The following is a 14,212-nucleotide window of genomic DNA, read 5'->3' on the forward strand; positions in this document are numbered from 1 at the left end:
GCAGGCTGATTGAACACTCCAAATTGCCCCTAGGTGTGAGTGTGAGCGTGGATGGTTGTTCGTCTATGTGTGCCCTGCGATTGGCTGGCAACCGATTCAGGGTGTCCCCCGCCTACTGCCCGGAGACGGCTGGGATGGGCTCCAGCACCCCCCGCAACCCTAGTGAGGATCAAGCGGTACGGAAGATGAATGAATGAATATATATAATATATATATAAATAGACCCTTGTGAGGACAACGCGGATCAGAAAATGGATGGATGGATGGACAACAAATCTGGGTCGAGTTGGTGTATCTTTAATTGAATTTCCTAGAAAAATTGGAACATGCTGCTTAAATGTGCTGAATGTGTGCATGTTTGAATGTCTATGACTCGAACCGCTTATTCTCATGAGTGGCGTGGTGGAACCTGTTCCATCTGACTTTAGGCTGTAGGTGGTGTATACCATGAGCTGGTTGCAAGACAATTACATTGTTTAAACATGTTCAAGTCTGATAATAATACAAAATCTTTTGATTACTCAGAAATGTAATACTGCACCCTGAACAAATTGTTACCAAAAAAAAAACAAAAAAAAAACACATTAAACTGTCCTTAAAATTCCGGTTCATTTGGGTGAGAATTGGCTTGTTCGTGGAACACGACGTTGCATTTTTTGGAATACTGCATAAAGAACCCTAATGTTAGACATAAGTGCAATTTTGCATCATTTGGTGGTGCTTTTCAACAATGAAAGAGTGCAGGGATGTCCATAAAGTGTGCTATTCTCAAATGTGAAAGAACACTCCATCGGCCATGTTTCCCTTTGAAGCCCAATGGCAGAACGAAGTGTTCTATTTAGAAATGATTTTGTTTGGGGAAATTCAAAGGTGTATTCCAGATCAATGGTAAGCTTCACTTTGTCCCTCAGTTCAAATGTGGAGGGATGAGAGATAATTCTCTCATCAGCACAAACAGCAATGCATGCAAAGATGGGCTGAGACAGAGACCTTAAATTGATGCCCCCAGAGTAAAGATTCTCTGTGTAGCTCCGCTGCACCTTCACTATTCATACAAATAAAATGTGCATAACCACAGTCGTGCATAATGCGTGGCTGCATGCTTGCTGAAAAAGAAACTCAAAACAAGTGAACCTGAAACGATGCTCTTTAAAGAATTACTATTGCCTCCTGAGTGTGCCACTAAAATGTGGAAACTGGCTCTGTAATATTCCATTTGGTGGTTTTAAATTGCCGAGCACTGAGATGAAAAATGCTCCAATCAAATACACTGCCATGCTTATCACAGCTGGCACATGCACAAATAGGCACTCCATTGCACAAGGATATAACACAGGTACATGTGGCCAAGAGTAATGGCAATCTCTGAAAGTCGAGGTGCTGCTAATACTTGCGCGACATGAGCTGATGTGTTCATTTTGTGTAAAGACAACAATGCTCTCAAAAGGGCTATTGTGCCATGTTGCGCCATGCAACTGATGCCAGACGGCCTTTGTGGAAGCTGCACATTCATACACACTAAACGGTGTGTCAACATTGCATCCAATATTCCACTAGCCTTTCTCCACCAATGTTTCAGCATTTCGATTTTTCTAAAAAGGGGAAACAGGGGCGTGCGCGATAACCGATCTTTGTTTCCCCATCTTGCTGAAACAAGACCCATTGTTTGTTTGTTTTTTGTCAGTAAACTTCCCAATAATGGTCTCTTTATCAATGTGAGCACAGGACTGCGTGCTGCTTCATATTTGTCAAGTTTGGGGGGAGGGGGAGGGGTTTGACATCTTTCAAGGAACGCATGCACCACCTTATGGATATGAAGTGAAAATTCAGTGGACAGTCTAATCCATCTACCCCACCCCCATTTTCATTTCGATTAAAACCATCAAGCCAATTTCATAATAGCTGTCTACATCACCTGAATGTCAATGTGAATTTGGTTGTTGCTGGTTATTATGACTTAAAATGACTGCGTATGTTAAGTCAGCTCAGAGAGACACCATCACCCGCACAACCCAAATAAAGATAAAGCAGTCCAGATAATGGATGGACAAATGGAGGTTTAAGGGGGCAAAAAAGGATCACATGAAAAAATATTGGATTTGAACATGTTTAGCATTCATTCACATCTGGAATAAAATAAATCAAACCTAAACAATGGTGATTTGAAGTACCGGTAATTTTTTTGGTCACATTCTATTTGCAATTTTAGGTTTGAAATGAATCGAAGTATGTTAGGCCTCTCTCTCACTCTCATTCTTTTTCAATAGAATAAGATGGGGCGGACTGAAAATGAGGATATAAAAGACCGAAAGTGTTGGGAGGATGGGGAAAAAGTCATTCTAATCAGAGTTTCTGTGGCTGTGTAGATCTGCAGCTCTGACCTTGGGCTGCTGATACTTTCGTTGCCATTAGATGCTTGCTGTTTGACCGTAACTACTGATCTAAACTGCTGATGCAGCTATTTGCAGAGATTGAGCTTGGCAATAGTCTCAAGTTCTTCATATCAGCAAGACTATGCCTTCTTGCGAAAATAGTTCTGAGCAGAAAAAATTAGACATCCATTTAAACAGCCAGAAAAAACAGGCTTCGTGAAATAGGACAAAAATGGTCACTGCATAAATAATTGATTACTGATTAATTCATTAATAATAAATAAGAAGACTGCAAAAAAGTGCACAATGCACACCCACAGGACGATTCTGTTAAAAATAATCTCTTTTGCTTGTGTTTTTGAAGGCATGTATTTCATAATACATTTTCTATCACAGGCATTGTATATTGTTCTTCATTTAACCCTGACGTTGTGATGTGCAGTTTTCCAACAATGAAACGTATAATCCCGGTGAACGCTGCCAGAATGGCGAAAAAGCCAACATGGCTTTTGCCATGCCATCAGGTTTTCATTGCAGATTTAAAAATGTCAAATGTTCTTCTCTTCACAACAGTGAAAGTGCGTATGCATGGGTGTGTGCATGCATGCGCACACACGTGTCTGTGTTTTTCTACGTATATTTTCATAAATCGTCTGAATTGACTAGGAGGGGGGGAAAAAAAATCAAGCCATAATTATGGCATATGCACCATTGTTAATTGCTAATACGTTTTTTGGGTGGGACGAAAGACTTTCGGAGGTTCTGATCTGCAATGTTCATGTCAGTGTTGGATTAAACAAAACAATGCTTCCCATAGGAGTTGGCCACAGCGGAAGCCTGCATCCCAACGATCAGAGGTGTCGAAGTCCCATCCTCGAGGGCTGGTGTCCTGCATGTTTTCCATATCTCCCTGCTGTAACATACCTGATCGAAAGCTCCATATGAGCCTGATAATGATCCTGATCATTTAAATCAGGTGTGTTGCAGCAGGGAGACCTGGAAAATATACAGGACACCCAGCCCTCGAGGACCATCTATTGAAAAGATAATGGACCAGACCTGGTGGGCAACCCCAGTCTCGAGGGCCGATATCCCGGATGTTTTACGTTTCCCTGCATACCTGACAACATGTCTGATTCAAATGATCGGGATCATTATCCAGCCCCTGCAGAACTTGCTGATGAGCGCATCATTTACAATCAGGTGTTTTGGAAGAAGAGAGACAAATAAAACATTCAGGATACTACTGGCCTTCAAGGACCGGAATTGCCCACCGCTGCACTGGACAAAACTAACAGTAACTGAATCAATAGTGCTATTGCTGGGTCGAACCAAGTAGTGCATTGTGCTGGAAACGCTTAAACCATGATAAAACAGCAAACACTTTAGCGCAATAAATAAAACTCATAAGAATTAATAAGTCAATCAATATTTTCTTCAGCGTGTCTACCATTTTCAACTAATTTGTGTTGAATTAAATGATACGTTTTAGTAATTCCACTCACTAAGCAAGCCACCTGTCACGTTTGGCGAGGTGGTAGTTGGGTAGAGGACCCCAAAAGGCAGGAAGGAGCAGGGTGGACTGACCAAGTTGTATTTAACAAAAGGACAAACAGGAGTACACTGGAAAAAACTAACAAACACCCGAACAAAGTCCTGAAAACCACAAGGAACCAAAGACAGCCTATGACGGAAAACAAAACATGACAGGTACACACAGACACTCACAATTATCCCACTAAGACTGACAGAACCCAGGGAACTAAATACAAGCTCAGTGACGAGACAACGAGAAACACCTGGACAAGACACAAAGGGTTGAGGGAGCTGATTGGTCAAGGGACACGGATGACGAGAACAGGGGAACAGGTACAGTCAAAAAGGGCACAAAAACAAATGTAACCTAAACAGAAACACATATACAGTATATATATATTGGTCTCATCATGCTTGGCCCAACACTTGTGTCACATCAAAACTCCAGTTTACAAACATAAACAGGAGCATCTTCTATTCAGCACTGGAGAGGATAATGTGCGAAAGTCCTTGAAGCATTTTTCATTGCTCTGTGCTGCTGAATTGAATTGGATCTGAGTCGGTCATAAGTGGGGAACAGCCATGGAGCCAACAACAAAACAACAAGAGGAAATTTTCAATCGATTTTTTATTTATATAAATAATTAAAATGAGGGCAGCCCGGTAGTCCAGTGGTTAGCACGTCCGCTTCACAGTGCAGAGGTACCGGGTTCGATTCCAGCTCCGGCCTCCCTGTGTGGAGTTTGCATGTTCTCCCCGGGCCTGCGTGGGTTTTCTCCGGGTGCTCCGGTTTCCTCCCACATTCCAAAAATATGCATGGCAGGCTGATTGAACACTCTAAATTGTCCCTAGGTGTGAGTGTGAGCGTGGATGGTTGTTCGTCTCTGTGTGCCCTGCGATTGGCTGGCAACCGATTCAGGGTGTCCCCCGCCTACTGCCCGGAGACGGCTGGGATGGGCTCCAGCACGCCCCGCGACCCTAGTGAGGATCAAGCGGTACGGAAGATGAATGAATGAAAGATGAATAATTAAAATGACCCCAAATGTTAGTCCCCATTGCACCATATTAATAATTTGGCTGCATGAATACTGTACTATAATGTATGTATGATATTACAGCGTATCTCAAGCATGGTTTGTGACAAATGGATGCATACTACAGTCTTATCAGCAACAATGCCCACAGATGAATCACCACTGGAAACTACACCGTCCATCTTAAATCTCTGGCCTTGACTCTGGAACACATGTCTCCTCAACAAATTACTTTTAATCTCCACAAATAGGGAGCCATTGGCTTCTGAAAGACAAGACATTGCCAATCTCTTGCCTCAAGAGGACCGCTTACATCAGGGATGTCCAAACTTTTTGCCAAGGGGGCCAGATTTTATGTGGTAAAATGTCGGGGGGCCGACCTTGGCTGACATTCTTTACATTGAACAACAATATTGTTCAACAAATTTTAGTAAGCCAGTCCGTTTCACATTTCCATTTATATTTTAATTTCAACAATCTTAAGAATTTTTTTTGGTTCATTTGAAACAGGTATATCACATGCAACTGCTTATTCACTTGACTTTTTCTTAAACAGAAGTCTCCAGAGTGCAAATTGATTGATTTGAAACATAAAATGTATCACCATGACTTTTCAATAGTCACAAAACCTTTGACTCGAACAACAGGGAAATGAACAAGCAATACACATATCCACAACTGCAAGGATCATTTGAAATATGACATCAGTCAATATAAACACGGAGTGATGTCTTGTTAACTCGTGAGTGATGCCCTCTAGTGTCTAAATGCTATTACTCATTTAGTGAATGCTATTACTCATTTAGCCACTAGAGGGAAGCAGTACTCTATGAAACATCACTCCCCAGTCTACGAGACCTCAGTCAATGCAACACGTGTTCCATTGCGCCCAACCTGCGGGCCAGACGGCACTGATTTTATGACAGGGGCCGAGGGCTGGATGAAATTCGACCGCGGGCCGGTTTTGGCCCGCGGGCCGGACTTTGGACATGCCTGGCTTACATGAAATGGGATACCAGAAAAGAACTGACTCAATCAAAGCCAACTGTGCTGTATTGCTAAACATAAAGGCGAAAAGTAAGGGCGCTACTGTACACTTCTACACAAATAAGACCGCACTGGGAGATGTCAGCTCAAACAGCTGGATCAACAGTCTCACTGATATCAAACTCAAGCCGAGTCATTCACAGATTGGTTGTGCGCATGAGACAACTATGCATTTATTTGAATTCCCACTGTGAACTTCAGTCGTAATGGCCCTCCGTCGGAAACCCGAACTACAATTTGGGCCGCGACAAAATGAGTTTGATCTAGACATTCAAGTACGAAGCCAGGCATGTCCAGCTCCGGTCCACAGGGGCTACTGTCCTGCCCATTTTAGATGAATCCCTCCTCCAACACACCTGACTGAAATGATCATGATGTGATCATTTAAATCAGGTGTGTTGTGGTAGAACAGCAGCCCTATTCACCGTCAAATACATATTTGTATGTCTTTTCAGACGCCACACTTGCAATGCCAGGTGCTTATTTATAATTTACAATACAGTATAATTTTCACGCCAATTTTCCTGGAACCGAATGATTCTTCAAGACGCCACCAAAAACTTCCTCATACATAATTTCTGGAAATCGAGAGTGCCCTGTCGGACAATTTCCAAAATCCTCTCCAGATATACTGCATTATTATGCACGCAAAATGTAATCCTGATCAGCTTCAGCAGCCTTTGTAATCTGTTTATATTACCATATTGCAACAAAGACTCCAATGACATCAGTGAAACACTGACTCGATTGCGGTCTGTATTGGCAACCTGATACACTTCAATTTTAGACTGTGTAGTGAAGACCTAAAGTCAAATAAATTGAAATGATAACTTTTGCGTGAACACAACAATCAGTAATGTATTCTTCTTGAATTCAGTTTGCAAAAAAAAAAACACTTTGTGTAGGTCATTTTATCAACCTGAGTTTCTCCTTCAGCGCCCCCATCAAGTGATGTCCGTGCTCAAAGTGTTCTCAAAACATTTTAAATGGAAATAATTCAAAAATGAGTGCATTACATCATGTTCAAACTCAACTATTTTCCAGCAACATGGGGAGCACTGGGGGGCCCATTTTCTTGCACAGCACAAGCCGAGCGCAAAGTGCAGTCTAGCTGTACGCGTGGGTGGAGTTTTCTTTCTTTTGGCATTTTCGGGCACGGGCGCAGTTAGAAATGGCCGTTTGCGCTTTGTTGCGAGGGAACACAGACGATTCCCGGCAAATTGAGGGGACTTGCCGGAATGTCTTTCCAATTCAGCGCAAGGGAGGCAAGCGGTCTACATGGCAGAACCATAATGGACTCGCTCGCTGGAGTCCATGCAGGAGATTGGCTTTTTCTAAGGATGTTTGGAAGGAAGTGCAGGATCTCCACTTGCAGATGATGAAAAGTTGGCTGGTGTAAAGTCTAGTCTACTTTCTGTCATCAAATTGGCAAGTGCACAGGGGGCGTGTAATAGAATATGCGTACGGTCTGCCGGAACTCCTAGTGAGCAGCAGTGTGGTCTGCCAAATTCCCAATACACACGATAAACTAAATTTGCCCTGGCAGGAAAATGAAGATGTGCCAGTTTTTACACTGAGTGCATGTGCACTTGTCTACAAAAATAGGGCCTTGGGTCTTTGCAAGCTCCATAGACCTCCTTGCGGTTAAATAAATAAATAAATCCATCCCATCCATACACACATATATACATTTTTTAAAAACTGTCTGTTTCATGCAATCTGTCACAAACCAAATGCATTTTGAAATGCTTATACTTTATAGATTAACCCTTTCGTCCACCCTGGAACCTGTTAACATGATAAGCTGCCCACTGTCGTAAACCGCTGTCCCTGAAATGGTTAAGTAGCAGGTTAAGTGAAGCTCTTGTCCAAGGCCATTCACTCTATGTTTATTATATTATCATGATGTATATCTGTTGTTGTTATTTTTGTGCCTTAGTGTTTCCCAATGATGGCTGTAACAGAACAGTCTTAAGTTAACAGACCAAAATGTCATGTTTTATTCACACGCTCCAGTCGAAAGACCATTAAATGCATCGTGTCGAATCCGAACGTCAATCAATTTCAATTGCAGATATATACTACAACCGTATTTTGGATGCTATTTGTGTCTAATTGCAACCCTCCCCACGCTACTTCCACAGACATGACAGATGGAGTACCCTCACTATTCAACACATTTTCACTTCTAAAATGCAGACTTTGCTTGGCTGGTTTTTAATCAGCCAGCTTCTGCGACTTATCTTATATCACATTCAGACTGGATTTCAATGCAAGCATGCTCTCAATGAATTGTGGGCAAAGGAGGTTATCTGACTGATGAGAGAGAATTAGCAATGCAAGGTTTTGTCATTTCTCGATCACTGCGTGACACAGAGTTAAGCTATTATGTCAAAGACAATCTTTTTCTTCACTGTGCTACCTTATTATGAACAGCAAACTCAATTGAACTTGAAGGCGGCGGTGGCGTAGGTGGTATGTGTGTGTGTTTGTGTGTGTGTGTGTGTGTGTGTGTGTGTGTGTGTGTGTACAGGAGCATCCAGACGCACAACATACGACCTGTTTCTTGTTCCGCAAAGTAAAAACGGTGACCGGAATTGGCCAGAAAACGTCAATCAAACTAAAACCTGTGATATCCCAGTCAATACTGGCCGTGGCGGCGACACCCTCCAACTTGGAGTGGAACTGCAACATATTTTCAAAAACAATGCGCGTGGGTTGCGCACCAGTATCAAGGCAATGTGCTCAGCATTGCCGCAGGTACCTGCGCGAATAGAAAGAAGGCTTTAATCTTTTTCACTAATGATCCTCTGAGAGATTAGCTGCGGCATGCTGAAATGAGAATTCTATGAGCTATTGTGTAAGTTATTTGGCAGGTTTATGTTTTGTCACCGTGACAACCAGTGAAACTCAAGTGTTCCATGCAGGGAAAATGAAGTACTGGTCTCAAACATCATTCTCTAATTATATGTTGTCAATTCAGTTGTCCTCAACAGATTGGTCGCTATGTGCATGAGGATTTTTCACACTCTCCGTTTAAAATAAGTCCCTGGGTTTTAGTTTGCCAAATTTGTTTCCCGGTATTTGGATTTGTGTTTTTATCACAGGTGGATAGACAACTGATGCCAAACAACTACTATATTAATGTAAGACTCCAAGTGGCTCATTTTGACTCATTGCCATGATTTATAAAGGGTGGGGTCACAAGAATAAAATGAGTAATCCAATGGAAAATAAGAAAAGTACATCATTTATCAGTAAATAAAAAAATAACAGTATTATATATCCAATAGGGGAACAATTTATTTTGAAAATACTTGCTGGTAAAGTAAGAATGTGTCAGAGGCCATATCTAGTATTCTTACAAGACTGTCAACAGTGTGATAACTCCCAGCACTAACAATCAATTGTTCAGATTTTTCCTCTTGCCTTGCTCCATGTCACCATCCAAGCTTCCTGCTCCTCCTCCTCCTCATCCTTTACCGAACTGCCTCCTTCCCTAAGTCCTGGCTGCATGACTCCCTAATAAGTAGCAGAACGCGGAGGATTGGCAGTGGCCCCGAGGTTTGACATTGCCACATTGTGGGTGGCGATAAAAACGAACTGTGGCCGACTCGCCTTGGCTCATACTTGGTGGGCGCTTCTACTCAGCATGCTGCGCATTCCATCCACCCCCAAGAGACAGACATGAGAATTACTCAGAGGGCAAACAATCTGCATGGAAATTGAAATCTGTGCGCACCCATCCTCTCTCTCACACACACACACACACACACACACACACACACACACACACACACACACACACACACACACACTCAATAGATAACCATTGTGCACTTGCACACTGCAAAAACAAATATTTTGAAGAGAAAAAATGAAATGTCTGTGTAGGGGTTGACCTTTTTTTACCATGGTTATCATTTTAATTGCAAATTATAATTTTAAGCATGGTACACAGCCAAACAGCTGAACCTATAGGCGTGATTTTTGTTAACATGTTTCTGGCATTGCCAGAAGTTAAGCTGTGAAAAATAAACATATGGAAGCGGCCCCAACAGATGCTGCAATTATAAATTGTATGGATTAAAAATGGGCCAGAAAGTGCTCAAATGTTTTTTAAGAGGAAAAGTGATTATTTCACAATGTATAGACTACAAAATATATTTAGTCAAATTTTAGGGGACGGTGACGTCTCCAGTAAGTCGCTCTTCAAATCGGCAGACCAAGAGACATAACCAACTGAATACTAAGAGCACCTGTCTGCTGTTACAGGTCCGACAGCACGCAATAAACTGGTGCCACATCACTAATTACCAGCCCCCCCCCAAAATAAATAAATAAATGACACCTGCTTACGGAGCCGTTGGTGGAAAAAAAAATCCCAAAACCTCGACCTAGAAAAGGAGAAACGTGCACGACTTCTGCCCCGTACGCTTAAGCACACTCTAGGGAAAATGCAGGTCATTGCGCCTCAATAAATTAGTAGTTCGCCCTCTCCTCAAAGCAGCTCACGTAGGCTATTAGTGGACGCTGCTCTTAGAATATTTATTCCAAGGCTCGCTCAAAGAATGCATTGTGCGCTAAAACACTGAAATGCGTCCCTCAAACTCCATCCGGTGAGCAGAGATGTGCTATTTTCTGCGTCTTTATGTGCAAATAAAACATTTTGGAGACGCTCAAACACTTCACGGGCCGGTGAGTGTCATTTCAACGCGCCTTACCTTCAACACAGGTGAACATGAGGCAAAACAAGAGATTCCAAAAAACAATTCCCATCCTAATCCTCATCTTGGTGGTTTCGGCTCGGCCACATTTAACGCATCTCCGGCTGGAGACGTCCTGCACTTCCATAGATCCCTCGTAGCATTCTTCCCCGTGAATCCGCGTCATTGTCACAGGTCGAACGATGTAATCCCTAACGTATTTTTTTTTCTTCTTCCTGGTCGATTCCCTCTTCTTCTCAAGAGGAGAGACACGCAGCGCCGTCCGCCGTGCTATATGTACGCTGAAGGCATAGAAGTGAAGGGAGACTCAAATTCAGGAGAGAACCGAAGCAATCTGGACGAGGGCTCGAGCATTTCTGCTCTGAGGGGCATCAAGTGTGCGAGTCTGCGGACTCGTGGTGCGCTCCGCACGATGTGCACATGGTTGATTCCCTGGGTCAACAGACGTTGCTGGTGAACGCACGCAACACACAAGTGCAGCGTAGACTGTTTGAATGATGCCTTGAATCTGCACTTGTGATGCTTGCCGCAAGTCAGCGAGGTAAGGGGGAAAGAGATAGAGAGGGGGTGGTGAACGTCCTGTGGAACTACAGCGTCAGCGTGATGTGCGCGCAACAAATCATAAAGTGGATGTGGGTGGCAAAAGGAGGAGGATGCAAGTCTTCATACCGTGTGAAGGGAACTGCTAATGAGGTGTATACTGTATGTGTGTCGGGCCAAATGAGGTGAACCTTCCCCAGGTATCGTCCCGTCCAGAATTTGCCCAACGATGAATAAAATTAATATAAACTTGAAAAATAAACTTGAAACTTTTTTTCTTGCATAGTGGAGTCGTGATTGTGGGGGTGACATGTTTTGGGATATTTGCGTTGCAAATATAGGGCGACTACGGCTTGCTATGGGCCTCTTCTGCCATCTAGCTTCCAAACAAATCCCGACCCTTACTGGGAAGCATATGAAGGGGCGGCGCGTTGTCACCCCCTCCAAGTTCTGATTAAATCAGATTTTCCCAACCTTTTTGAGCACCGGGCAGGTATTTTACATGAAAAAAAAACTCACGTCATATCACGTCATCAACGTCATATACAGCTGGCCTATATTAAAATAATGACAACCCAATAATGACACGTTAAATGGATACTTCACATCTACGCCATTGGCAGCAGTAAAAACGTCATATTTTTAATTGATTAATTTTATGAATTATTGTTCATGTACATTTAATTAGTTAAACGCGTCAATCGATTACCATGCAGGGACGAACTGAAACCAAAATTCAGGCCAGGAATATTTACTCGTGCCGAAAAAACTGACAGTGTTTGAGGGTGGAGAGGTAGGGGGAGTGTAGAAGCTGCATGGGTAGGCGGACGGCACTCGTCACACAACGACACATATTCGTCGAGGGGGGGTGATGCATGTCTTTTGTGTGCGCGCGAGTGTGCGTGTGTTTGTCACGAACGCCCGGGAAAAACTCTGTGTAGCATATGGCCGTTTACCATACTGCTACACGATGTTACGATAGTGTCGCAAAGCATTGGTTGGTTGGATGACGATTGACACCTGTTACGTCAGTGGAATAAAGACTGTTGAAAAAGTAAGTCTGTCCTCACGTTTTTCGACACAACACAAATTCACATTTCCCCCAAATTCTAATTGGCCAGCACGCGACTGGTCACATGCGTGTTAATTTTGGATTAGACTTCAGAATCATTTCTACACACAGCTACGCTAAAGTGACTGCAAGTGTCGTGTTAATCCTCCTTGTCTTGAAAATGTTAACTGCACGCTCGCGGATGCCTCCCTCTCCTTGTACACTGCAGGGGTTCGACAACATTTGTTTAAGTATATCTTTTGTAGGAATTGTGAAATAATATCCTAGTGTGCCTTTTGATTGCTGTTTCTGGTCGACCCCTTGCAATTTTTTGTGAGGCATTATGGCATTGCTTTTCTTTGTGCCCTCCTCATTGTCCAATGCGTGTGTGAAGCTGTAAATTGCACACGTGACGTCGTTGGATCCGACATGGACATACCCATGTGTTGAAAATGTTGCCTCACAAGTGAAATGCACCAATATAGAACAACTAATTATTCATTCCTTGAAACTATGCAGTGTGAAATCTAGCTGTTCTGTTATATGAATATTAACAGGTGTTGATTATACCTTCTGCAATCTAGAGGATGAGGAGAATTTCATTCTTCTGCCTTTCACTATTTGTCACTAGCGGAGATAGATGAACAAAGATACATCATCAGGAGGAAATCAATCATACTTTTTCAGGCTAATCAAGCGAAACTGAATGATATCCAGTTGCACACCAGATGGTCATTTTCTCTACAGCGCTGAGAAAAATTGCAACAAAGTAATTTTTACTTGCATAGTTTTACCTTGTGCAATAAAGTCACTTAAGGGTTGAGGACCACAGATAACCTTCAGGTTGGCAAATGGCCGGTCTGCCACTTGAGCCATGCCACTGCTACTGTGTGTTAGTATATCGCTAGTGCCTGCTAAAGGGACCCCAAATGGTCGGGAAGGTACCAGTATTCCACCTGACACAAGCGATTTACTCACTCATAGGAGGAGCGGCATGACTCCAGTAGCAGAGTGGTCATCTCCAAACCTGAAGTTTGTGGCCTCATACCTCGACCATTCAGTTACTTTTTGTTTAACAAACTCCTACTAAGAAAAAAAATGTACTCCAAAAAACTGTAATAAAATATAATTGGAATGTCAAGGAAATATAACTTCCATTTTTTCTGTGTGAAGTCGGCAGCTGTAGAGTGAAGACCGGCACTCAATATCAGTCAAGTTTTCAATCAATGATGTGTATAGCTTCCAGTTTGAATATTTCTCCATTAATAATTGCACGTGAAACACCTCCAAAGAAATCAATATCTGCTGGTGCGGTATTAGGAGGATCTATTAATGTGGAGCCTGCTGGTTCAGTTTATGAGGGCGCCTGTAAGCCATGAGAGGAGTGTGTGTGTGAGTGTGTGTGTGGGTGGGTGGGGGGGCAGAGACGAGTTATAGCAATGTGAGAACTGTCACTGGTTTAGGGGGCTTGTGGTCACTTTTCTATTCTAAAAAGAAGAAACCCCTTTATTTGTCTCACAATGGAGAAATTCACAATTTACAGCAGCAAAAATTATAAAAAGGAGAAAGTAGAAAAACAAAACACCAAAAAAAGAATATTAAATAATGGACTGTACCCAGGACAGACTAAAATATAAATATAAGCATGTATGCATATGTAAAAGTGGCTGTGCTATTTAAAATGGGTGAGTGGGGGGTGAGTCCAGGTTTTCATCTGCGTTTATTCAACAGCCTGACAGCAGTCGGCAGGAACGAGCGGCGGGACCTCTCACTCTTGTAGCGCGGGTGTATCAGTCTCTGGCTGAAGGAGCTGCCCAGTGCTGTTAGACTGGACTGGAGGGGTGGGAGGGTATGTCCATCATAGCTGATAGCCGCCTGTCACCCACCTCCTCCAGAGTGCAAACC

The 14,212-nt window shown here is 42.8% G+C and overlaps 1 protein-coding gene and 1 long non-coding RNA gene across 8 annotated transcripts in view; one reads left to right on the plus strand and one right to left on the minus strand.

The window, feature by feature from the left end:
* The window catches only part of LOC127600226 (CUB and sushi domain-containing protein 3-like), a 782,730-nt gene extending 771,377 nt beyond the window's left edge, over positions 1-11,353 (minus strand). For 3 of the 7 annotated variants that reach the window (XR_007962299.1, XM_052064572.1, XM_052064570.1), the window contains exon 1: positions 10,714-11,350. Coding sequence is in view for 6 of the 7 variants with exons in the window: in XM_052064572.1 (XP_051920532.1) it covers positions 10,714-10,882 (169 nt within the window). In the remaining variant the exon portion in view is untranslated. Of the gene's footprint in view, positions 1-10,713 lie in introns of all 7 variants that reach the window. The other 4 variants (XM_052064574.1, XM_052064571.1, XM_052064573.1 and 1 more) reach the window with 2 other exon arrangements.
* Positions 1-14,212, plus strand: part of LOC127600376 (uncharacterized) — a 257,704-nt gene that overhangs the window by 236,880 nt on the left and 6,612 nt on the right. The window lies entirely within an intron of this gene.

This window comes from Hippocampus zosterae, chromosome 5, assembly GCF_025434085.1.
Source record: "Hippocampus zosterae strain Florida chromosome 5, ASM2543408v3, whole genome shotgun sequence".
Taxonomy (NCBI): domain Eukaryota; kingdom Metazoa; phylum Chordata; class Actinopteri; order Syngnathiformes; family Syngnathidae; genus Hippocampus; species Hippocampus zosterae.